At 39.9% G+C, this 27426-nt stretch overlaps 1 protein-coding gene across 2 annotated transcripts in view; it reads right to left on the bottom strand.

Moving 5' to 3' along the window:
- Positions 1–27426, bottom strand: part of ptprsa (protein tyrosine phosphatase receptor type Sa) — a 224310-nt gene that overhangs the window by 73363 nt on the left and 123521 nt on the right. For both annotated transcript variants that reach the window (XM_065955772.1, XM_065955773.1), the window contains exons 6-7: positions 20243–20431; positions 4796–4906 (exon numbers count right to left, since the gene is read on the bottom strand). In XM_065955772.1, coding sequence (XP_065811844.1) covers positions 4796–4906; positions 20243–20431 — 300 coding nt within the window. The remainder of the gene's footprint in view (positions 1–4795; positions 4907–20242; positions 20432–27426) is intronic.

Genomic DNA, 27426 nt, shown 5'->3' with positions numbered 1-27426 from the left:
TTGCTTTGGCCAGTGAGAACATAAGGTGTAATCTAGCTTTCTTTCCCAACGTTACACACAAATGCAGAGCAGGACATGCAAGCACACTTAAAAATCAGGCAGATACCATTGTAGGAGGGCAAACATGCACATGCGTACATCACAGCTCAGTCTTTCTGCATCAGTGTTATTCTCAGGTCATTACATTATAATATTTGGTTCAGATTTCCATTTCTTCGAGTGGGATTGTGCCATTATGTATGGAATTTGTGACAGATTTTTGACTGGCAGCCTAACAATTAGAGTTACAGATGAAGTGTTTTTTGAGAGTACATTCCTTGCATGGATTATGGAATTGAAACTCTTAATTTCTGTCTGGTTCTACTGCTAGATCACAAGAGATGATAATATATATTTGTCTAATGACTTGCCTTGAGGAAAAATGATTTGGCTTGTGCAATGGAAGGAAATGGTCTGGATGTGGTAGCCAAAAATATATCCGCTATGATAAGCATTTTCTAAGAGCAAACACTGGCTCACACCGAATGCATTTTTAGAGAGATTGCCAATTTTGGGGTTACTTGTGGCTTGTAAAAAAGTCATGAAAGTCAAAAAGGCTCAGTAAATATTCCAAAACTGTAATATAAATACTTAAGATTCCAAATTCTGCTACTGGTTGCATGTTCTCGACAGAGAAATTGCAGCTTTCAAGGTCACATACAACACACAAAGTGAAACTCCAGTAGGAGACATTGGTTAATTTGAGAAATTGCACATAGATCTTTTTTTTTTTTAAAACATGCAAAATTCCTCATTTGTTTGCTGTTTGTACAGCAGTCCTTTCAATATGACCTCTGATACTTCACTGAGATTTGTCTAATACCCAGGAGAGCGGCACACTCCGACAGCTGTATATATAAAAAAATAACTGCCCTTAGAAGAGACAGACAGGAGTGGATATGTGTTATCTCTTCTCTGAATAAATGATACGCCTGACCTACCCACACCTGTTGAGCCACATGTAATACCCTCACCTGAAAAAATGTGGTTGCTTTTCAAAAATTGAGTGTATTCAAAAGACAAGTGGAGCCGTAAAGCTCAGTGCAGCTGTCCATCTGATTCAGTCATGTTTCCTGAATAACTAGTAAACATACTAATGTTAAAATAAAAGAAAGAAATTATTTAAATATTGGACCAAGCCAATTGAAATAAGAATTGGTAAATACGGTAATATTAAAAAACCATTATCTAGTATGTTTTTCTTCTCTTGATTGTTGAAGGACTACATTATAAATTCCTTAAACGTTTTTTTTATGTGTCTTGTTTTTTTCCAGTTGAAGAATTGTCATTACTTCAGTCACATCAACCTGAAAATCAATTCTACTCTTCGAGTGTGTATGAATGATGGAAGGAGGGATTTTGAATAATAAATTATAATTTGATTGAGTGTCAGGACTGTGAGGGAACACAAACAGCAGTCACTCAACGAAACCAATCACCATCTAGCTGCCGCCATTTAAAAATAAAAGATAGTCTTAGCACCCGCTAAGCAACGGCGAATGTGATGTTGAACTCATTATATTGTTATCGATCCACACGACACTGTAAATGGCATCCCCTAATGGCTGCCTGAAATCACCATGGAACCCAATCAGGCCCAATCAAGTCGAATTTTTTGCAGTAATGGAGTGCTATAAACAAGATGACAGGAACACTGGCTGTATACACACTTAGTATTTCATTCCGCATTTGCATTTGCACTCCGGGATTCAAGAAACAGAGCAGCATCATTTAAAAGAAAAAAAGAAAAAAAAGAAACACAAATCTCACGAACAAATGAAGCACAAAAAAGACAAAGGTTATAAAAGAGAAAAGTAACTTCAGAATAAGAACTAAAACAAAAGGAAAGTTCACAAACACTACACTAGAAACACAACACAAAAAGTCAACTTAAAGGAAAGCCAAAAAAAGGGTTGTGTCAGGGAAAACACTCGTACGTAGAACCAAAAGAAACAGAAGGAACTCATTGAACAAAACACAGGGAATGCAGAAAAATAGACCAACACGGCCAAAGGGATTCTTGACAGGCATGCAAGCGCAGTTACATTCTCCCATCATGCAACAAGTCCTGTTATTTACACGTGCTGGGTTTCCATGACAAAACGTGCAAGAAAGCATTGAGGTGCAGAAGCAATACCAAAGGATGCAAAACGAGAAAAGGCCCCACAATGCAAACATAAAAGTAAATTAACAAAACCCGCGCTAATCGGGTTTGCTTTCATCATTTCTTCCTTGGAAATTAAGAAACATTTCTTTCATAATCATTTAGCAGTTTGGATTTACTGATTAGTATTTCTTCAAATTAGTCATGAATCGAGCTCTGTAATAGGCAAATACAGCTAAAATTTTTCAACATGTTGAATTTTTTTTTTTCAAATGTGGGTTAAAAAAAGTAAAAAAGAAAAAACACACCAACCTTCTCGAAGCTCTGAGGGATGTAAAGGGGTTGATGCAGAACACAATGACATGAGGAGAAGAGAAAAATAGGGGAAACACAGAGAGAGTAAAAAAAGCCACCTCAAGGTGTTTAAGCTGCAGCTACATTTCCCTTTCCTTTCATCCTTTTTCCTCCTTTTCCCTTGTCCCTGCTACCAGTGACACCCATCTTAAAGTACACTTGCCTGCCCCCCTCCCACCCTCAAATAAACTTTGAACCAAAACAATCAGATTCACCCCAGTGGCCACACTGTCGCCTGGTAAGAAAAAAAAAAAGAGAGTGGCGCCACTGGAGTCAAATCAAGCGTACCATACTCATAATTCAAAATTTCACAAGCTCCTTATAGCCACAAGGAGAGGCTCCTGTGGTGGCTGTATTTGCTTTGTTAGAGAAGGAAACCAAATAAAGAGAAAATAAAGAAAAACCAATGAGAGATAGAAAAGAAAAAAGACACAGTTTGAGCTGAAATTAGCAGCTGCAGTTCAAGACAGTAACAATAAATGTTTTTAAGCCAATCAGTATCAATATCATTTGGATTTCTTTTGATAGTAGTCTCAAATTCTTTGGTTTATCAGGCCCCACATAACATTAAGGAATATGTTTTTTTTTTCTTGCGTAAAATGGATCCCTACCACAGCTGCTAATCTCAAGTGCATTTTGCTTCGTGAACAAAACATAGTCAACATCAAGTATCAGAATTGATTGACAAAAGTTAACTGAAAACAGACAAAGGTTGACACCATCAAGGCATAACAAGTGTGTTTCATAGTGTGGAAGTACCTGCATAATATATGACCCTTGTGTAGGCTTTTTAAAAGCATGCTGATGGAGCCAGTGTTCATGGGGATTGCATGAATTGTTGAGAATGACATCAGGGTATAGCTGTGTTTACTACTAAAACATTCCAGTGCTGTGTCATGAAAGTGTTCCCATTATTGTTTTAGAAATGATTCCTGAAGAGGCGCTCACTGTAATTAGCTGCTTGAGTTTCTAACTTGAACCATGCTCCACATGGAAGGAAAAAAAAGTGCATCGCTACTTGACATTAAGTGTCAAGGCATCACATGAGCCTCCAGGATGAATGCTGGCAGGAGGAGACACTGACCATATTTCTATCTCCTGCTCCTCACGGTTGAATGTGTCTTCTCTATGCTGCTACTTCACAGGGTATGATAATAGCAATAATAATGAAAAAGCAGCTCCCTGACCCATTTTATAATGTCAGAGTAGTGAATTATTTATAGGGAACAAAGTTATTTGGTACACAGCAGAGGGAACAAACTGAGTAGATACTGAAGCATCTTTATTTAATATGCACAATATAAATAATGCATGTCCAAAATGCATCTGCTTCAATTTATCAAAGCTCCCTCAACAGGGATTCAGTGTCATTTAGCATTAGTGGTAGGAGCTAGGCTTTTGTCTTCATTGCCTATTTCCACTGAAACTCAACGGTCCCTGTGACTGTTTGTTTCTCATATCTTCAGTTTGCTGGAACACGCCAGCCAAAATAACTACTGACTGTATACAGCTTTAAAGATAATATCCCAAAGCAGAAACAAGGGAATACTATGGATTTATGCTCCAGAACACAATGAAGAAAAAGTAGAGGAAGAGTACTATTTATAACCTTTTGAGATAGAACATTTGTATGTAATATAGAGCACCACCTTTTTCTATTCATGTACCACAAGGAAATCCCTTTTACACCAACATCTTTGAGAGTACAAAGAGGGGGTTTAGATTTTGATTGGTGGGCAATAATACCTCGCCACCCAATCAAAATCCACACTTACCGTAGTGCTCCTTTACCTGCAAAAAAAACTAATCAAAAAAGAAGTCCTTCCCGACCCTGTGTGGGCTCCATTACTTTGACAGAGAGGCACACATTACAAGAAAAAGGTTTTCTTACAACCGGTAAAGTAAAGACATACGGCTTGTTGTGCTACACATTTCCTTCCAAGTGAGGAGGGCATTCAAAGACAAAATGGAGCATAACATCATAACAGAGAAGAACATTAGTTGGTCAATTATATTTTTGCATTTGGAAGTTTCAGTGCATCTGAAATTACATTTGTGGCATGGCAATACTATCAAAGCTTAAAGATTTATTTTACTGGGGTAATACTGTTTTGCAAAATGCATTTTGTGCAAATACAGCTGGGCTAGAATGGAAGTAATTATCATTTGTTAAGCTCAACGTTAATGCCACTTAAAGCTGAACTGCACTGTGCAAACTTTTATTTGTGAGAAAGGGTGGATGCTTTTTAAAAAAAAAAAAATGTTTCGCCTGACTCTGGGACCAGGTTGCTTCCATACCTCGCACATAAAGGTTAGCAGGGGACGAGTAGCGCACGCCTTCCACATTAGACGCCACGCACTCGTACTTCCCCTGGTCTGTCTCCTCGCTGTTCTCGATCTGCAAGGCACCTGGGAAAAAGACAACATCCGGCAAAGACAAGAAGAGGGGGGGGGGGGGGCAGAAAAAAGAGAGAGAGAGAGAGAGAGAGAAAGCAGGGAAGAGATGATTAGTTGATTTGTCAGTGACAGTACATGAAGGAGTAAGACCTTCTTCTTAATGGAGGGATTTCTTAAAACCATTTTGTCAAGACGTGTTTCTCGCTTCGATGCTAACGCAGAATGCCACAACATTTGCTGGCTTCCTCTCCAGCATCAGTCCTCTGAAGATGGAAAGACGAGTCATTTGTTAAATAAAGACGTAGACTGAACATGTTGGTAGCATAAGCACAAAGTAAAGACAAAGTAAAGATGTGTGATTCATGTGATGTTTGGAAGGGAAGCGGAGTTATGGGAAAAATATCCAGAGTGACATGATAAATCAGGTAAAAGTTAACAGTGAAAGCCCAACATCTACTATGACGTTTTATACCATGGACACTCAATTCTGTAAAGTAAAGCATTATCTCTACTTGGTGGTTAACATACATCTCCCATGTTTATCTTCCTTCTTTCCCCCCACATATTGCTATAATTTAGGATATCTGTTTTTATATGAACCCCCTCGTGGCTCGTTTAATTTTGAACAGACTGTATCTCTATTCAGATTTTATCTCCGGTATGAGCACCTAAATGCTTGGCAACAACATCGGAGAAGGGGCGTTTAGGGGAAAGAGGAGAAAGGGGGGGTGCGGTGGGGGGGGGGAAACAATGCGCGTCAGATCATTCCTTGTTAGAGTGCCGGTGACGGCACTTCCTGATGATATCATTAGGGCTTCTGGCTGGCTCAGCAGACAGATTGCAGCCCATGCCTCCCTGACAAAACACAGCACCAGCACTCGTTAGCGTTTAGCCAGGAAGCATCAACACGCCAGCCGCTGCCCAGGATGCTTTGCAATACCATAACTTACTCCATCACATCAGCGTGTGGAGGGAACACAATGTTGTACAAAGCTGCTATTCTGGAACAGTGGTCTAATAACGCTGTTCAGCTGTGCCACAAATGAGACAATCGATCCTGCTTAATTATAAAGATTAGTCACGCTTCCACCTTAGCCACTGCCTAATGCTCTAAGAGTATTTTACACCCTCAGCCTGTCAGTATAAAGATATCAACCTATAAAAGGAAAGCAGACCTTAAGCTACAGCAATCCATACTCTACTTTTCATTCTCTTTATTCGCCTCTACAGCTCAGATCATCCTCAGCCCCCAAGAGGGAAGGTATCCTGGCACATAGCTCGTGTACCAAATGAAAATGTCTACTTGCAGAGTGGAGGTGGTGGTGGAGTCTTCCCTCTGCGTTTATGCAGGGATCTGATTTGGATGTGTTTGATGTGTGCATGAAAACAGCAAATGCCAACCTGGTGGCAGGTGGGTTGGAATGTGCTCAGAGGGCGAGAGCCTCAACACCGCTGAGATCATAAAGTAAGGACCGTGTGAAGTTCAACTCCGGGTGGACGCTTCCAGAAAGCTCTGCCAGCGGCTCCTCAGCCCCGCTCCCCTATGCTGAATAAGAAAATCTTTGGAAGGCTGGAATTTAAGTTCCTGTTTTTTTCAACGTTTTATAAATAGTAATGCTGAAAGCCAGCGGAGGGCCAAAACCCCTTTCTGTTGACTGTTAAGATGAATGTATGTATATTTAATATGTTGTCTTTCGACATGTGCCAACTGCTGCATGTCCACAGGTCAAAGATATTTCAAAATATATAATCTAATCTAAAAATAATCATGTATAAAGGTCATCTGAAGGGCAACTAAACACCACTACTGTAGATGGGTGACAGAAAATGAACCAAACAGAAGTAAATGAGAGGCAATTAAAAACCACTTTAGGCTGTTGTAAATTGCAGCTCTTTGTAAACAAGAGAGAGACAGAAAGAGAGAGATCAAAAAAAAAGGGCGGAAACTGTCTTTCACAGGATAGAGGGAGTTTGATCTGTTCCTTGCCATCTTTGATGGAAGTTCTTCGCAAGTTGGTATTATCTATTGTTTCCAAGCCCTCTTCTGTCTTCATTACATATTCCATCTATTATTAAGTTGAGCTATCAAGCACACAGAAACTCCCTTCACTGGCAAGATACAGAGTCAGGGAGAAGAGTGAAGCAGGAGAAAAAAAAAGGGGGGGGGGGGGGGGGGAGAGAAAATGGCTAGGAGGAGAAAGTGACAAAGGAAGCTGGAGACCAAAAAAAAATGTTGAGTGGCAAAAAGAGTCAAGGAGGAATTGAGGTTTATTGTTCATCTCATGTCATGTCTTGTCTTCCTTAACTTGTCTGCAATCATTTTTTCACAAAGTTCAAGTAGCAAAAAATGTGTATGATTTGCATCAAAAACTACGAGGCAAGAATCATCTCACACTTGATTATTTGATAATAACACAACACACAAAATGTATTAAAGTGATTGGATCTTAAAGAAGATGAGATCTGCATTGACAATTGTTTTATGAGAGAAGCCCAAAGACAGGGCTGAATAAAGGCAAATCAGAAATCTTTAGAGAGAAGGAAGGAGAGACATCCATATTCTGAGATGCTTTATGCTCCTCTCTCTGTCAGATTCACATAAAGTGTACAGTCACCTGCTGGTGTGATATGAAATTGTGTGGTTTCTGTTCTGTCCATTCTGTTATCTCCACTCTAGCATATCATATGTTCTCTTCTAGTCCTAGCCTCCTCTTTTATAAATATCAAAAGATGCCGAAATGAATATTTCCCATTGTGAATAAAAAGAATTAACATTATTTATAATAATAACTTTTGGTGAGCATGCCATCAGTTTAAAGCCTGATAATGTTCACTTTTAAATACAACAGACCTCTGAGGGGTTTTTAACACACAAATCCAAGCGAACCCTCTTTGATGTACTATCTGCAGCAGCAGCAGTCATGTGCATGTGCACGCATAAAACAAACTCCACCCTTTGAAAAGCCTTGTCACCAGCATGTGTCTCTTTCCTACCATTTCCTTTTGTCTTTTTTTAAAAATGACTGCACTCTGTGTTTTGCATAATTGCACTCTGTCTACCCTGCCAGCCTGTGGCTCAGCAGTGCGCGAATGGCCATTGGCATTTTTTCTTCTTTTATCAAGAAAAAGGGGAAACACAAGGCATGAAATAAATGCTGAAAATTATCTTTCACGAGCACAATAAAAAAAAAAACATGCACTCAGTCTGTTCACACAATGGGCGTTCACTGATAAAGACTTGCCCAGTGACAAACTGAGATTTATGGTGTCAATCACAAAGTGGTCATACTGTTTGTATGAGGTCAGTCTGTATGGGGCCTAATGGCATGTCTTCAATTTCTCCAGCTATGAAGCTTCAGCACAAACACATAACTGTAGAAAACAACCTAAGACATGTTTGTTTGGCTTGACTTCTTTAGGAAACACACACACACATCTGTGCAATAGTAAAAGTTACTTGGGAAGTACTTTTTTTTTTATTCGCTAACAGACACCAACAACGAACACATGGCTGTTCCAGGACATTAGTAGTTTTTCTTTTGGGCATTGACCTAAGATCTGATTATGTCCAAGCCAGTCCCTTATATCCACTTACAAGCCACACTGACCATAAATAAACCCTACAAAGTACCGCCCCTACTGAGTAATAATTCATGTTTTTCTGGGTCAGGGGGAGAAAAGATTGGTGCCATTTTGTTCTTTCTGTCTTGTCCATGATGTATGCCGGACCATTAGGATCCAAAAGAGGATAATGTTGACAATTCCAGCAACTAAAGGCCCTGGTGATGATGGCATCACTTCCCTGTGGTCTAATTGGTCTTCATCTCATTCAAAATGACCCTTCCTGCCCACCAACACTCACAGCCTCCAATTTCCACCACAACCCACTCCCAGCTGTCTTGCAGCATGTTCACTGCCTTCATCCAGTCAAGGAGAGACACTGTAATGGGCAGTGGGTCTGGGACATTTGTTACAGCCGTGACAGCTGCCCTGGTTAACAGCGCTGCAGGCCGCAGGCTGATCTGATGAGGAGCGTTGAGGTGCCAAGGTATGATAACAAAGAAGAGTGCTTGGGCAGAGTTCAACAAACACGATTTTGAAGGCCTATTAAGATCGGAAAGACATCCTCCTACCCAATCTGTAGAGTGGATGCTTTGGGCAACTGGTCTTTAAGATTTCACATTTTTTAGGTTATTCTTTCAGGCATGCCTGTGGCCTTACCTATTTCTATTATTCATATACCGATTCAATGCTCAGTGAAACAAATATTTCACAGCACTTACATTTAAATGGTTCCATGCATGCTTTCAACACTGCCCTGTAGCTGTAGACTATAATATGCGATTAACAAGCCCTTTTTAGGCTTTAGCTCGGTCATTGTAAACAGATGAAAACAACGAGAGAATGAAAAAGTGGAAGGGTGGGAAAAATAAAAACAGATATGTAAAAGGACAATACAAAAGCTTGGAGGAGAAGGGGCCTCGTTCAACAAAGACGCAGTGTAAAATAGCAAATAGAAAAAAAAAATAAAACAAAAAGACAGAACTGAGAGGAAGAGTTGAAGAGACAGACAAGCACAAAGAAAGGACAGATGAGGGGATAACAGAAAAGCAAAGAGGGGCCAGCATGGATGATTAATTTCAGAAAGTGCCTGAAGCCGTGGTATGCCCACCCCTGTCGCTGCTTTGTAGCAGCTTTGCCATGTGTACCCCCCTCCTGTCCCATTTGTGTAATTCAATTAGTGTGCTCCAGCGGGTCCTGATTGATTTGTTTAGGCGATCAACAAAATGGCTGGCCAAGTCTCACTCTCTCTTTCCCTCCCTCTTGCTCCTTCCGCAGCCCACTCAGGCCTGCCGGTGGCACGCTGTTCCTTTCATCATTTTATCTCTCATTTTCAGTTTGCGTCTCTCATTAGCACCCATTTCTCATCTACACGTTTTCTCTCTTTTCTGTGATCCTTAAAAAGCTACTAAAAGCTTTATTACAGTGCAGTTTAAACGGCAAATCAACAACTCAACCAACACGTACACACAAAAAATATTAACCTTTTTAGTCTTACACCTATAGAGAGTTGTTATTTTTCACAAGTTACATATTTCAGTGACGAACCTGCACCTTGAATAATCTTACAATAGAAAAGTCAACGAGTATGGACACACAGCAGCCAAGTCGAGCAGTGCCCTTCTCTCTCTGTCTTCCTTTTCTTCTGTCTGCATCCTGGCTGTCACTTGGGGACACTCTGCAACCAACTCAAGGTCATTACACTGTGATCGCAGCAGCATGGGGCCCTACGTATGATGCCATTGTTGTCAGCACCCATCTGGTTTCTTGTAACGCTCCCATGAAATCAGTAATGAAGCAAGGAGGGAGTCCAGCAACCTTTCTCCCTACTGCCTACCTCAAGGCCAGCACCTGGTTGGCTTTCTATTGAAGCTAAATTAACGTGGAATTTACATTTTAGGAATCTGCTGTTCAATATGTCCATGACGCTGCTGCCGAATAAATTTCCACCATTCCACAGTGTAGTTTTCTCTCCCCTTGAACTTCTTTTCCAATCATTTTCCTGAATCTAATCCCTTTTGAATAAAAAAAACTAGTGTAATGTGGGTGACCTTCTGCTAGCTTACCCCTGTACCTAGCCTAGGCTACTAGTGTAGTCTATGGTAGCCAAATGCTAAGGTGGTAAAATTTTGTAAATTCACTTCTTATTTTTTGTATCCCTTGTAAAGAAAAGTGTAAATCAGATTAGTTAATATTTACTTATTCAACCTTATATTTGATGGGCACTCAAGATAGCTTAAGCATCTTAAAAGCAACTTAGCCTCTGGAGGGGTGGAATGGTCACAGACACCCCTTCAGTTTTAACCTGCACCAGCCCCATTGGTGTTCCCTTTTTTTCCCCCAAGAGCCGACTTGACTTTCACACACAGGGTTAAATAATGGGGGCCAAGTATAGAGGAATCCATTATCCACAATGTTAGATTAGGATCGCAGAAGATGGGCTGCTGCTTTTTACACAGAGGCTATCCTAAGTGTGCCGACCTCACACAGGGAGAACCATTGCATCAAAGTAAATACAAGCACTAGCTTTAGCATTGTAAATATCTTAATCTATGGCAGCAATCGATACAGTCCGTATGGAAACATAATAGATCATAATATAAATCCAAGTCAGGGCGTACTGGTTTGCCTAAAGGATAAGCCAATACTGATGACTTTTCTGGTCCCTTACCAGTGAATAGCCATATTTCACTGACAGCATCCAAATGCAGTTACTTAATGCAACAATGCAAACAAACCATTTCTGTCATTCTCAGACTCCTTGATCTCAATAACACTGGCTTCACTCTCTAAATCTTGGGACATTAATTTTCCCTCGACACAAGTGGAATAGACTCCTTAAGGCAACTCAGTGTGGCTATGCGTTTATTTGGTGGTGAGAAATCACCTTTTTCAGGCCACTGATCTGATTATGTAAATGCAGAGTTCATAAGTCACGCTTGCTTTTGTGCGCCACAATATGATTTATGAAACCTTATTCACACAAAGCAGAGAAGGGAGGGCTGGGTATGGCAATGCTGGTCATGAGTGAGGGCTTTGAAGGAGGAAAGGGTCTGAATTTACTATAAAACCTCAGGTTCTCATGAATATGCTTCAGAGCATGCTACTGTTTGGAGATTTGTGTCATGAAGTGTGTATGAAATAATTGAAGATGGAGGGCTTTAATCAAACTGTAGGAATCAGTTGCCCTATTTGGGGTTTCCAAAATTTAAAAAGGTGAAATTAAAAGCATTTATCCCCATGAATACAGGGGAGTATGTGGCATACTAAGATATTCACTTACCTGCTCAGCCTGTGGAAAAAAAGCACTGTACAACAACAAAAACAAATCAACTGCGAGATAATCCTTCAGCCACAAAGCCTGGTGGTTGAATATAAGTTATGCAAGGTCCAAGAAAGGAAAAAATATATAATTGTTAAAAGGAAGAACTATTTAAGAAAGCTATTATATCAACAATTGAAGTCTCGGTCATTGGCCTCTGTGTCAGTCGTTTCCCACCTTGATATCCTGTTAATCCTTTGACATTATAAGAACTGAATTTGATATAGTAGTTTTGCAGAGGTCACAGTTCTTTTAAAGACAGCCATTCCATCCAACCATCCATCTCCAGTCTTCCCTTTTTGAGTTACTGTGTAGCAGATTACCAGGGAGGGAAGGGAATTGAATTCAATGCCTTCCTTTTCTCTGACCCACCATCAGTATGCAATTTGGCTACTGCTTGGGTGCTTAATAGAAGAATTTGCAGGATATCAAAGGAGAGAAGGAAGAAAGAGGATTCCTGGATTGGGTTGAACAGTATACAGTTTTTAATAGCCTGGCCTTATCAACAAGTGAGGCAAACCATCGCCTACCTCCAACATCCAATCACCAATCCCCCACTTTCCAGCCTCATATCCATGTCCAAACAATTTAAATGTCAGACGCATAAAGCAAACAAACCATCTCGTAAAATCCCTCACCACCCCCTCCCCTCTGCTTCTCATGCTTCCCAATCTGGTTGTATAACCAGCCTTGCTACATAATTTAAACTGCTCAGTAGTTTCTAGACACTGATGATCTTGGGAAGATTGAAAAGCGCAAACACATAACACCAACAGAGGTGGAAGAACTGTACATCAATGATGACATTGGGAATGAGAGAAACACATATGATCACAGTGTGTACGCAGCACATAGACACCAAACACAGACGAAACATAAATGTTAGTGGATATAAAAAGAATTGGTCATGTCACAGAGGAAAATTTAAATGGGTAGTCTGCATATTTAGTCAGCTGGGTGAAGTTAGGAGCGGTTATGACTTGTTTAGTATCAGTTTAAGTCTTTCCTTTTTCTTTCTCACTGTGTTGGTTAAACAGCTTACCTCGAATTGGGGTACCCTCTGGAGGAGACACAAAAATGGAAGACACAACATCAGTTTAGTTCAATGTTTATGATGAAATATTTAGAAGTGTTATTTGAGTTTGGAGGTGGCTCACTGGAACTAGGTTATCAAACCATTGGTTGATCTTTCAAAAGGGGTTTCAAATATTTTTTTCCATAGAAAAATAACAGAAAACAACACCTCTCATTGCTGGTATCACAAAGAAATAGGTAGCTATTACAAAATCTCCATTGTCCTATTACATCCTATTCTCCCTCTTCCTCACCTTTTACATTTTAAAAGATGACTCACAATGCTTTATCAACAGAGCTTAAGATGCTCAGAGTCTTGGAAGGGTTTTATCAAGGCTGCAACTTGGGGCAGAGAAGGCAAGATTCGACCTTAAGGCAAAGGTCAAACCAGTGGCAAATGCCCTTTCCTAGCCAGCTGAGCTAAAGGAAGAGGTTAGTAAATCAAGTAAGGGCACCTCTTTTCGATTCGGTCATCTACATCAGTATGGTACATACTTGCTGAGGGAGGAATGTAGCCTCCAAAAATACTCTGCAACTGCAGGGTTAGGTTAGGGTCTAATTCATCCTAATGCTTGTGAACTTAGCTGTGACGTAGTGACACAAACAAAGCTTAAATCTTCCTTCCAGGTCATTCATTACATTTTCTAGGTCTTTCTAGTATTTACTTTAACTGAGAATTCAACGTTTCTCTTTTCTTTGTTTATTATTGTGTTGCATGCCTGACTACTGGCCAAGTGTCCCATTAGGGACATTGAAATATTGAGCCTATCCAGTCAGTGTTTTGAAGGTTTTTAAACAAAGCCTTGCATGATGTTGAGGTGAAGTACAACGGATAACTTTTGGACAAAGCTTTGGGTATGGGTAGGGGAGCCAGCTTAACTTCATCCTCCCCTTGGCCAAGCATTAAACTGTTCCTTCCCTCTTGGCTTTTTTCTCTTTTCAATGGTTTCTTACGGCTCATCTCAACTGCTTTTTCTACCCTCACATTATCTTCTCCCCCACTCAATTCTCTAGGTCTCCCTGTTTCTGTGTTTTTGTGCTTTTCAGCCTTTGCCACAATTTCTCTCCTTGTTTTCTCTTCGTCTCCCTTTCTAAATCTCTGGGTGACTCATGGTAACAACATGCCTTGGGCAATCCCTTGAGATTGCCAGCAGGATGGCACCAACCCAGAAGATGAACCCTATTTAGCATAAATGGCCTGAAGGCAGAGAGCTGAGGGTCACGGGTATGCACTACCCATTGGGACGGAAACAAAAGGCTTGGTCACATGTACCAGCCCTTCTACCAACTAGCTACACCATCAAAACAACCACCCACCCACTAATGCCTACCTACCTTGGCTTTAGGATGTAAATTGGTGTCAGCAATTTCCATATCGTCCACAGTAAATTGTATGTGTGGTTGGATAGGTAATTAAGTTAAACCTTTCCTTCAGAAACATTTGCTTTGGTGTAATTGTTATTCATATTCTGGTTACAGGGACGGTCCTTTGTGATACTAGCAAATAGGAGGCGATCCCTCATTTTGAAGTTCTGCCTGTTTTGCAATGGACCTACATGGATCCAATGTGCTCATGGCGTAGTACGGCGATATTCCAATAATTATAATAACATCACTGTAGACATGTTTCTAAAAATAATGCAGTGGTATTATACAGTATGTTTTAACTCTAAAAGTGTGAAATACATTGAACTGCAATTTAAATGATTGTATGTAACATTGTGGTTTAGATTTTAATAACAAATTGACATATTTCTGCTGTTGTGAGAAGTGTTCTTCGTGGTTACATTAGATTATGTGAAAGAAAAAAAAAAGAACAACATGTTATTTATTCCTAGATGTTTTTCACTTGCATCCTGCAACTTAAAGGATGTAAACCTACACCGTTAGCTTACATGGACATCCAAAAACAGGGTACTACAGCAATAGACTTGTCACAGTGAACGTTTAGAGGCATTGAAAAACAGGCAAAACATGAGGGGCATTTTAATCATTTAAATCAATGATTTCAGAGACCACGTACTCCACAGATAATCACAAGACAAGGGACAATAGGGGTCTGGGAAGGTTACGTTGTTATAGAGTTAGAATACGATTATACAGTAGGCTGCAGAAGCTGTTGGTTTATTTTGCTTTAGCTGTGATGAAATTTTAGTTGGGGGTTAAGGGGTTACTAGTTAAAGGTTAGGTGAGGTTAAGGTAAAGTTAGGCTAATGTTAGGTTAAGGTTAATAAAGCAGGTATGTAAAGGGGGGGGCCTTCATTGTAAAGAACTGCATGACAAAGGTGGACAAAAGAAGAGGTTAAAGTAATAAGGAGAATCAAGAGAAAAAGATAGAGGTGGATAAAAGATTCAAAAAAAGGAAAGGAAAGGGAGTGACCTACGTTATTGCAAATTCTAGTTTTAAAATGACAAAGCAGCATGAAGAGATGAAAATAAAACTTAGCTTAACTAACCTCTATTGAATTACACTGACAAATCCACCTGAATAACAGCATGCAACCCAATGGCCATAAGCTCCCCTTCTAAGCTTTGGTCAGCCAGTGGTTGATCAGCTTACAGTGACAATGACCTCAATATACCTAAACAGGCCACTGACCTCGTCACATTATGAAATGTAATTTTTGCTCCACAGAACACCCCATCTGTTTGGTTAAACAACCCTCTGAATATATTAAAAACTAAATTGAAGGATGTAGTCCAGCCTGAGGCAATCTGGCCAGAGATGTTGCCCATCTGCGTGTGAGACGGATAGGGTTGCGTGATTGGCTGAGTGTCAAATCCAGACCAACCTCCAGAGGGCTTCTGGCTGACCTTCTCTTCACCACAGACATCGGTCTAGGATCCTGATGTAGCAGCAGGTCTCAGGTGAAAAGTGACTGTTGTCACCACATCTGCAGGGGTTAACCCATGCAGAGCAGCTTTGACGCAAATATATGAGCTTTCTCTCACATTTTAGATGAAAATGCAATTTGCTGCATGATTCACATTGGAATATGCATAATGTAAAACTCAGTGTGTAAGGGGGGGCATCCAGTGTTAGGTCAATATTTTAAATCTCTCTATTTAAAAAGGACCTTAATCTTCATGAATATGCACCCTCCCAATCCTCTCACTGTCCCTCTGGCCTCTGGTTAATCTTTTCTGGCTGACAAGGCAGCGCCGGCCTGGGGTCTGCAGCTACAGGGACTTGGGGGGGAAATGTCAGGCTCCCTCCACACCTCTGGAGGACCACCTCAGGGGACTGCAACGCAAATAGCACTGCCCTGCCAGCACAACATGGTGTGGCACACGAGGAAGCAGTCATCCAGCTAGTCAGCAATCTCACAAACAAGTCCTGTATTCGCTATTACTTTTTAACATAATCACAATTGTTGTCTTTTATTCTGAATGAGAATAATTCTGATCCGAATGCAAATTTTACACGGTAAAAAGTGAGGGGTTGAATTGCAGTTGAAAAGTGGATTGTTTTTGAACTCATGTTTGCCAACCCACTGTGCCAATGTCAAGGTGGTAACATTGGAGTTTTGACTTAAATACCATCAATAGGAGAGGGCGCATCAGTCTCAGTTGCCCCCAGAAACTTGAGAGTGAGCCTGAGGCAAAAGAGAAAACAGAGCCCCCAGAAATTGTTACCAGCTGTCTGGTCAACAGAAAAACACAAAAAATAGGCATTTCAAAGGCTGCCACAGGAACTTTCTACTTTTGAGGAAGGGCATTTATCATCCAAAAGAACAAGGCAAACAAACAAACAAACAAACAAAAACTTGACCTGGAGCCCAAGATGGCAACTCAAATAGCTGAGGACATGAGAAGATGGGGGCTTGGGGGCCTTAGTACGCACTACGCTGGCCTTTTTCTCATCAGATTAAATCATGCCTGGTTGCTGAATGAGCCTTCCAGCAAAGGAAATATAGAAAAATGCAAGCCCCCAAGGCTAACTTAACCTTACGAGAGCCTTTGTATTGAAACAAGACAAAGTAATTTCCATTCCTGCACTCCTACATTAACATAAAGTGTATTTTGAACTGTTAGTAAAATACACCCAGCTAAAAATGGCTGGGTTTATTTTTGAAAGCAGTTCAAAAAGTCAGGAGGAGTATAGAATGTGGCCAAGTGTAACTAACACTTGAGCCCTCATGCTTTAGAATGGGCAAAAGAGCCTTTGCAAGAGATTTTTGAGCCTTGGGGGATGTTGGCTGATTTGGCAAGAGACGAAAATGCTCTCCTGAGAAAATATTTGGTCCAGACCAGAGGGTCCACCCAGCCCAAGTTTGGAATTGAAGGGTATTTTTGGACAGCAAACCATGTTTCAAGGTTGAACCATTTACATAGAATGCAGAATATAAAAACAGCAAGAAGTATATTGTTGGAGCAAAGCATATTCTATAAACCTGTAGGCCATGACTGAACAAGGATAATGGTCTTGGATTCAAACAGTGTCCAATTATTTTTTTCAAAGCCTGCTGTCCTGCAACACAGCAGTGAGAAAGAACCTGACTTAACAGGAGGCCTTGGCACAGAAAAGTTTGGATAATTTTGTAAGGGAAAAATAAAGAAAAAAACAGCTACTTCCAAGGTCACCTTGCAAAAAGGTACTTAAGACCCCAAATAGTATGTTGCTAAAATCTCGATGTGTGTTGAACATATGGTAGAACTGGACAGTACTTAAGTCTAACTGTGCATATTATCATTAATGTGAAGCAGGGTGTTGCATTAAAAGACCTGCTCAGCAAGACTTTCCCATATAAATAAAAACGGTGCTGCTTAAAGGTGGACTGTGATACCCAACTACCCAATTCTCAACTCATGCTGCTGCTTGTCCTTGATTTAACTTTTTGCATTTAGTTCCAATCTAATGCGTTGGAAGAAGATAAAGTTTGAATAAGAAGGAGTTGGGAGGGGGAGTAAAAGTTGAGGATAAACAGAAACAGAACATAATGAATAACTGGCATAAAAAGGACAAGGGGTGGGGCGAGCAGAGGATACATGCATTTTGAAAACTAGTTTAAATATGCCATCTGCTTCAAGGAGAAGTGGGTGGGCTTGCTGGGCTTTTACAAGACACTTACCAAAGGCTTCTGAAAATGACAGAGCAAGGGGGAGGGGAAGAACAACATAGTTCATTTTAGGTTAAGTTAGAGTTAAAGGGTCTGCAGTTTAGTTGGATCTTGTGTCCAACCTCAGTGCTTTATCTTTCTTTACCATGAGTAACAGTAAAGGGGCAGTAAATTATTCACCTTTTGTGTTACACAACTTCTTTTACCAATTGACAAGTCTAATTGTGAGTTGTTGTTTTTTCTAAAAAAAATAAATGAACACTTTTTGGTGTCAATTTTAAAATACTCAACATTTAGTAATTTTTAGTTGTATTTATTAGCTGGTTTATTCTTTTTACCCGGATGAACTTGTGTTATGGGTTATAGCCAAATGAAATGTGTTGAAGACTCGGCAATGTGCATCCAGACACATCTGAGTTTCAGACACAAAGACAGACAAAACATACATATAGAGAGATAGAGACAGCAAAAACAACAGTTTGTTTCATTTGGACAGGACATACAAAGACAATTGAAGAAATCATGACACAGATGACAGATGAGTCAGTAGTTAGACAACAGGCAAGAGGCCTATTGCCTTTTTACATCTGCCATAGAGGCTCAAAACTCAGAAGTTCACAATGACTAGTTTACCAGGTTTCATGTTAATCAGAGAAGAACTAACCCTAAATACAATTGAGAAAAACCTTGGAAATGATCAGTGAAGTAGGCAGGCTTACAAGCAGCCAAATGTACCAGGGAAACCACACATTTCCTGTCAGGGAAAAATAAACGTCAGGTAGTTACACTCTGAGGCAATTTTCTTGCAACATTTTGCCCATATTAAGCTTTTCACAATCAAAAGGAAAAACCCATTCATGTTTGGTCAAACTTATTGCTAAATATGATGTTTTTGGAAGAAATAGTGGATATAGAAAACTTGAGTTAATGTACCAAAGAAACACCAAAGTCCCCTTTCAAATTAAAGCTCTATATTGTTTAGAAACGGGCTGCAGTGCAAGGAGATGTGCATGTCCGTGGAAACATTGAAGTCAGAGCTTGTTTTTTTTTTTTTTAGTGTCTTGTGGAGACTCTTTGTCGTCCAACTTCAATCGAAGTGATGGGAGACACTCTTATTCCAAAGCACAACAATTCAACCTAGTCAAGAATAGGTCATTGGGCAACCATTAACAAAAAAAGAGTCTTCATTAAGATGCACAAAGACAGCATTTTAGTTTTGTCAGAAGGTTTTGCTTAGTTCTGTTGGAATTAAACATTTAAATCAAAAATATGTGCACGTCAAGTTATTCAAACATTACTAAGTAAAATGCCTGTTAGAGAGCTATGGAATTGCTGCCTTTTTACTTGGCAAAGTAAAATAATGAGATGACAAATTGATTTCCTTGAGTGTACAGCTCACGAGGGCCACAACTGAGGGCAGGAACTCAATGGCAACACGCGCTTTATTTAGTAGTGTCTGTGCTGATTTACGTTTGCAGCAACAAATCAAATAGGAGTCATTGGATTTTTTCGAATGGTGACAAATCATCGACCAAAATATCTATCCCTTATTGCCCATGGCTACTCCAGGGCCTACACTTAATTAGCTATATAATTAGACTTTGCTTTAGTGGGCCTCTCAGTAGGGTTCAATCAATGGGAACAGGACAACATATCCACCTCTGAGTTGTGTCAGTTGCACACATAGTCTACAATGACACACTTCTGGAACGTTAGGAATCATTTGAGCTCATTCAGTAGTGTCACACTTTTATATGTAGTTTTTTTAAGGTAATCTTTGGATAAAAACATGGTCAAACAAAACCTAGGCTCACTTAAGCTTTATACTTTACTTGTCAATTTGTAATTTAGTAAATTAAGTATTCCATCTTTATATGACATGTAATTGATTAACACAGATACCAATGTTTGGTTGGCTTAACAGGCATTTGTTAAAAGCAATGAAAAACATTGCTGGTTGCTTATTTGTGTGTCCTTATATAAGTTATTTTTCATCTTTAACATCAAACACAAAAAGCAAATATATTAACCTTGTGAATTTTAAGATCTCTTGAACAGAGACTCAGAGTTGTTCCATCAATAACGAAACACAAGCCCGGAGTAATTTAACATTAAATCAAAGTTTCCATCCCAAAGTGTGCGATGTTTAGTAAATGATGCAGTAATTGATGTGTTCCTTTGCAAACAAATCAGACTGCATACTGCAGCCCCATTAGCTGTAAAGCTGTAAAACAACTGTCTCATTATTGAAAAAAGTTCCTGGAAAATCAAAAGCTTTTCATGTTAATAATAAGCAGAAAGGTAGTAACATGCCGTCTGGGCTTTCCCTACCTGAGCGTAACTGTTTAATTCGCCCATTACTTGCACTGGGGTCGATGGGCAGGAAGTCTTTGTACCACGTGATTTCTGGGTCAGGGTTGCCACTTGCAGCGCAGAGCATGGTGGCTGTTCTGGTCCGCTCCACCACTTTGAGCTGAGGGCCCATGTCAATGTTGGGGAAGCCCGGTGGAAGAAGGTCCTCTGTGAAAAGAAGAGAGAAAAAGTGGCATGAGTAAACTGCTTTTCAAAGCCACATGTTAGAACATTAAAAAATTCTCAATGAAAGTAGCAACTGAGTCTTTTCGCAAACTTTGTCTATTGGACCTGCTTTTGTCTAATCATGCTCAACAAAGAAATAAGCACAATACTGTATTCTGTAATTGTTTATTCCATAATTAACAATGCTGGGTCAATATCATAGACCTGTAAGAGAGAGACAACAGCTCCAACATAGTAACATGTTTTACCAGTAAAATCCCACACAACATATAACAGAGAGAAAGATGATGCTTTTTTTTTCCACATTTTGCGTCATCTTAGATTACTCTGTGAAATTTCCTAGCCTTGGTTAAGATAAACACACATCATGTTTGTTAGACTATAGCAAGTCATGAAAAGTAAGCAGATTTACTGTATATATTAAGAAAATAACAAATCCGTGCTATTTCTACTCTTCATACCAATGGATACAGAAACATTCTGTAGCTTCATATTTAGTGACCATGTGATATATTGAAATGCCCTTAAAAGGTGGTGTTGACTGAATGTATCCAGTAAATAAATTGCTCCTGATGCCAATAGTAAAACAAATATAAGGAAACAAAGAATGAAAAGTAAGAAAGAAAGCCTGGTAATTCCTGCATTTTCTCCTACAAATTTCTCCAAGTTCAGTAAAACAAAATTACATTGTAGTGAATTTGAGGTTATAGAGCTCTGCAAAAAATACCACTGATATGACACATTGGTTTAGGATTGAAAACCACCTGAGAGATATACCACAAGTGCTATGATTTCACTCTGGTTTTAAAAGGTACAGTAGGTGTGTATAAGCCCCTTTGACTGAAATTATTGCCTCACAAATTCAAGATCCATCACACATGTCAGCGTTTATATTATCTGTATAAAGACTGCAGCTAATTATCATACATGAATGAGCAATTATTTTACTCTTAGCAGATGACAGTGTGGTGTGCTCTGTGTTCATTGTTCGGCTAATGCTGACTCCCAGCTCTCTTGGGGGAAATTAGTCCTATGGGTCAAATCACTTGACCTCTACCCTGACTGAAGCCAAAGCAGTGACTCACTCTTATTAGATGATGAGAGCCAAGGGGGAAGTACCCTGAGCTGTAATATGCATCACAAGCCCAAGGCCACATCGCAACTCAGAGAAGATTGACTGACCAAGATGCTGGTTACTGGCACAGAAGAGGTCAATGTCCATACTTTGAGCCGATTACCTCATGTCAACTCTGCAGACATTTTTGTGGTGTTGTAGGCAAGCGGGGAGTAAAAATATGACTGCAGGCAATTAATTTAAATTCACCGTTATTTAAAAATCATTTATTATTGTCGAATTATAAGTCATGCAAGGTGTTTCATTTGGATGACAAAAAGGTCACTCAATTATTAAGTCTGAAAAGCTTTTACTTTTTAGTCATCGAGAAAGAGCTAACGTTATTGTTTGTGCACTTACATTATGTTCTAGGTTTGTAAAGAGATAAGGGGTTATGAGTTCATATGTACTTACATTTTTAAATATTAAAGCTTGGACAGTAAAAGACATGCTGGAGAACCGAGGTCAGAACCAGAGGGTCTCCAAACTAAGTCCAGACAGGTTACCTCTAACTTAGGCTGACATCAGCACAGTGTGATGAATATTTCAATGCCAGGTTCAAAAAAGTACAGGCATTTACACTGTTTTAGGCTCTGTGCTGTATCCTTCTCATTGATTATTAATGATCACCCCCTGTATCATCTTTTTCATAGCAAGTTCCCCTGAAGCTTAGAAAAGCAATGTCAAGCTTATATTCCACTTTGGAAACTTCTGAACAAAACAGAGCAATATGTTCCCCATAAGCCCCTCTTCTGTATGTCACCAATGATCTATGCAAAAGATGACATAAAAGGTGCTCGATGTTGTGCCCCTTCTGGGTGCTTCTCTCAGTTGAAGGATATCTGCAAATCTCTGGATGTTATACCTGATGAATTTGATGATACAGAGACCTGTCTGTGCTTCACCTCACATAAACTCTGTCTATGCAAACAGAAGACAGAAGCCTACACAGACTACAGTAATGAAGCTGACAAACAGTGTAAGTAGATTTGAGGTTAATAAAATTAGGCAAGTGAAAGGGTGCAGAAGAAGGTGGGCAGACAAACAAAGCAACCAAAACAAGCTATAAACAAGAAGCAGGGATGGTGGATCCATGGAGAGATGCTGCTATCATTACAGCTGCTCTGACCTGATACAGCCCCGGCAGCGCTTCCTGAATAAATGGCATGTATTCTGGTTTGCTTACTTCCCCAGGAATAGAGTTTGATAGGATCTCTCCCCCCCGAAGCATACAGGCTCTGTCGATAAAGGCGGCCATGCAAAAATAAATAGATCACTCATCGAGGGAGTGTTACTTCAGGGTTAGCAAGCCTGACTGTGAATGCAACCAATGACATGGGCTGATAGTATCTGAAAATTCCCAAAGGGCCAGCCCCCCATAATGGCGTAGCAATTGCATTTCTATGATGTGTTCTCTGTAATGACAAATGTTCACAGGCAAAATAGATTATGATGCTTGCACACTATTGGTCAATGACAACATCTGCATTTACTCTGCCTGGAGCAGCCTTTGTCACTTAGGCCAACCATCATCATACTACAGAGCTACATGAAATATTCTGCAGTTATACATGAAAATATAATATATTCCACATTATTTTGGACAGGTTTTTTGAAGACCGCAACTTGCTCTGTGCATCTGAAGTATCCCTTGAAGTCTTGCAAAAAGAAGAATATCATTGAGTTATTGTGATGTCAAACAGTAAAAAAGGTCCTGTCGCCCACAGCTGGCTTGCCCAGCTTGACTCCCCAGCTAATTCCCCTGCAGGCACGAGGTGACTTGATCTAGATTTTGAATTTTGCCATTCTTTTGGCTTTTTTTTTATTTTATTTTTTTAGGGTTGGCTTGAGTGCCATCATTATCCATAATTGTCTTTAATTTCGCTATGCCATTTAATATCATTACACAAGTGACAGGTGCAAAGCCTTTAATCAGCCTCTGGTTAGCTTAGCCACCACCCGTCTGTTAATCTGCCGACTCATGCCTGCTGTTGCGTTCCGCTTTCTATCATGCCCTGTGTGGCCTTCTGCAAAGGGTCTGGTCTTCACTCATGACTATTCCCATTTCATGTGAACCACTACTTGCAAAGAATCTCTTTTTAGCAAGTGGTATCGTCATAGATGTACTAAATTCCTACGGCCCTATACAAATATGTGATTATATATGGCATTCATTGGGCACGATTTCCAGAGCAGAGAAAACATAAAGAATATGTGACGTTTTGTCCCAGAACTCCTGCTATGCTCTACCCACAATGCAGCCCAGAAGTCTTCACTATATATTCCACATACAATGTAATTCCATGTCATCAAATATACTCTACAGCACTATCAATAGTGCTCTCACTCTCTGCTTTGCTCAATAAGCTCTCATTCCAAGGTTGCCTGGCAGTTCTTGTGCTTTGGACAAAATTACCCACACAAAGAATATAACTGTGATTTTTGTAGTGGTTTGATAGCATTTAAACTGCCATATGACAATGAAGCTATAGCACAAGAGAGGAAGAGAGGTTAAAACTCCACTGGCTGGGGCTGCAGCACATGACGTGGGGTGCTCCACCATCCCCCGCACCTATTACTCATATTATTATTTTCACTTACTGAAATGATTTAATTTCATCAGCAGTATAATCAGGTTAACTGATTACCCCGCGCCACAGCATAGACACACAGGCTTTACGCAGGTCTGTGCATTAATACTGCAGAGGGACTGCTGGGAACGAGAGAGAGCAAGGGAAAGGAGGAGCGAGAGAGAGAGAGAAGGGAAAACAGAGGTTAAGATTAGAAGCTTTAGAGACAGGGAATGAAAAATATAATGGAAGAGGATAAGGAATCCTGTTGGCTCGGTCTCTTTTACAAATATATATGTGCGGTATGAATAAATAGATGTTTAACTACCGGGCAGTTTGAGCTCCTAAGACTTTACACAATGCAGTTTCATTTTCTCTGAACCTTCTACAAAGCCAGAACTTTTCAAATCAAACAGGCAGGTCAGAGCCAAAAGAAGACTGCCCGTGCTGGGAAAGAGTTTTTAAGAAGTCTATTTTTTATATTGTGTCCATGCATGAATGTACAATGCATTTACAGTATAGGTGTTTGCTAATGTTAGCTATAGTGTAGGACAGTAACTGTCATTGTGATTAGTGTATGTTGACAACATATTTCCCATTTCAGTGACCTAGCTTGACTACCAAACTTTTACTTTTATTTTTTTGCTGTGAAAGAGATTGACCTTTTTTTGTCTGTACTTGGTTCGTGGTGTGAAGTTAAGCAGCTAACTAAATCACCTTATTTCACTTGAAATAAGTTAGCAGGAAACGTGTGGTCAAACTGTTGGCAATTTGTGATGGCATCATACAGCCAAATGTATTACCCGAAACTAAACCAAATGGAAGTTTAACAAAATTCTATACTTATATTTTATACTATAATACTAGCTCTTTTTTTTATTGCATCTCTTGCATGAAATTCTCTCTGATCAATGGGATTCCCGTCGAACTGCTTGAGGAACACAAAGAAAGACAGGCGAACAGTGACACAGAAATGTCCAGGGACAGAAAAGAATAGCAACATAGAGGAAATCTAATCACAGCGTCTGTACCCCAAGCACCGATAGCCCTCTCTGGATGGCCATCTCAGCTGAATAATGGTTATTATACAGCCAGCACTCAACCTCTACCCCCACTGCTCTGTTCCCGGAAAGACGTCCGATGCCCCATTGGTATTCTCCACACCGAGCCTATCTAGCCACCAAGGGCAACATTTACATCAAAATCTCCAAAGTACACCCAGAGAGAAATAGTCTGAAAGACCAGATGAGAGGAAGGACGAGAGAGGGTGGAGTCGCAAGATTGGACTTTGGGAGGAGGGAGTAGTAAGAAAGAAGTTTGCAGAATTGCTGATTGCACTGGGAAATGAGATTGTTGGGTCAGCTTTGTGACCATATGAAGACCCCACATGGTAATCTATTTGCCCGTTTTTGTTGTTTTTTAAAGGCATTAACAGAGGAAGCAGTTTGCTTAACATTTGGTAATTCTCTTGCATTTGACTGTCCACTGCAAGTTACAGAAAAAGAATAAAGTAATCAGTTCTAAACAGTTTTCATGTACTAAATGTGTACAAAATATGCTTAATACTAAAAAAAAGTATAAATTCCAGATTTTTCTGTTTATCATGGCAGTTTAAAATGGGTTAATGTTGAAAATGTGAATATCAGAGCCAGATGACTTTGGGACTTACGTCTGGCAAATTAACTGACTGTTCTGTTCAACTGTTCGTTCCAGTCCAATTCTGCAAAACAACCCATACATTCAGAACGCCATGTTCACTAATGAGCTAAACCGCAAGTGCACTGCTTGTTTGCCAAAGAAAGACTGTGATACTGGCCAATAGGGGGATATTTGGGAAAACTAATGGCACCAACCAGGATAGGTAGCAGCTATGGTCGAATAAAAAAAGCCAGAACCAAGGAAGGGAAGATTTGATGGCAAACACCAAGCACCAAACCATGTAAAGAAAAAGCCTGTTGTATACAAATCACAAGTCAGGAAACAATCTTCCGGCTGAGCTGGGTAATAGTGTGTAGCATTAAGGCATCATTTCCTGTCCATTACAGGCAGAGAAGGGAACAAAGGCTCTGTCCATATAACTACAGAGGCTACAACACTGTAAGAAGGCTTTCAAATGATGTCTTTTCTATGATGTCTATATCAAAGTAGATGGCACATTATCCAAAAAAAATATTTTTGGGGACAATTTTGTGCTACTAGCATTACAACCTGTTTAATCAAATTTCAGAGAAAATAATAATTGCATTATAGTACGTCCTATCTTTTATCATCATTTTAAGACTCCAAGATGCCCTCACTATTACTATTACACCCCTTTGCTTTGAAATGTCCAAATGAATATACTCTGCTGAAGTAATGGTGGGCATGAGTGAAATCTGATTCATGCATTGTATGCCTAGATAATGATAATGGTCTAAGGGTCACAAGCGTCTGGAAATTTTCCCATTAACTTGCCTACTGGGAAATTATAAGTAGATATTAACAGTAATTAAACATTTTGAAGCAACAGAATTGAGTTTGTTGAAAAGCATACAATTTGAGACTTTGATTGGTGCATATATACTGCCTTATTTCCTTATTATTATAAATCATGAAACAAGATTGAATTCTATATTAACAATATAATACTTTCTTTTTAGTTGATAAAAAAAAAGGAAACTTTTATGTGCTAAGAGATACAATATGCATTCTATTTTTACAGAGATTTTTTTTTCTAGTTTACATAAGCACATAGTTTTTTTTAGCTGATTTGAAGGTTTTGTGACAAGTTTTTCCATTGCACGGTTCAGGAACTAAGGCTGACATGCTGCCGTCACCCTACCTACATGTATGATTTTAGAGGCTCAAAGCCAGGGTCTGGAAACAAATTCAATACGGGCTGTTTCCCTGATGTGGTGAGCCACTGTGATGGACACAGCACAGACAAGAGGGAGCAGTAATTGTCTAGGATAGTTTCAAAGATCCCTTGCCTGCAAGGATGAGAGGTGGAGGAGAAAACACAAAAAAAGAAAAAAGAATCTGTTTATTTTTCTCTCTCTCTCTCTCTTGTCAGGCTCCTGAGGCATCCGGGGTAAGACAGGCGAACTCCAGGGGAGACAGGAGATGAGGCAGGGGCCATTAAAGGAAGTGCCTCACCATAGAGACGTGTCAACCAGTCAGGTCTGGTTTAGTGGTGGGTGGCTTTGAGTGTGTGTGTGTGTGTGCGTGTTATTGCATGTGTGTGGCAGGGTGCGACAGTGTTTTGGGGCGCAGTGGCACATTGAAACCTGTAGTTGGTTTATGAAAGTGTGGGC

The sequence above is a fragment of the Labrus bergylta genome, chromosome 6 (genome assembly GCF_963930695.1).
Source record: "Labrus bergylta chromosome 6, fLabBer1.1, whole genome shotgun sequence".
NCBI lineage: Eukaryota > Metazoa > Chordata > Actinopteri > Labriformes > Labridae > Labrus > Labrus bergylta.
Note: the sequence above shows the minus strand (reverse complement) of the source record. Positions and strands in the feature narration are given on the sequence as shown.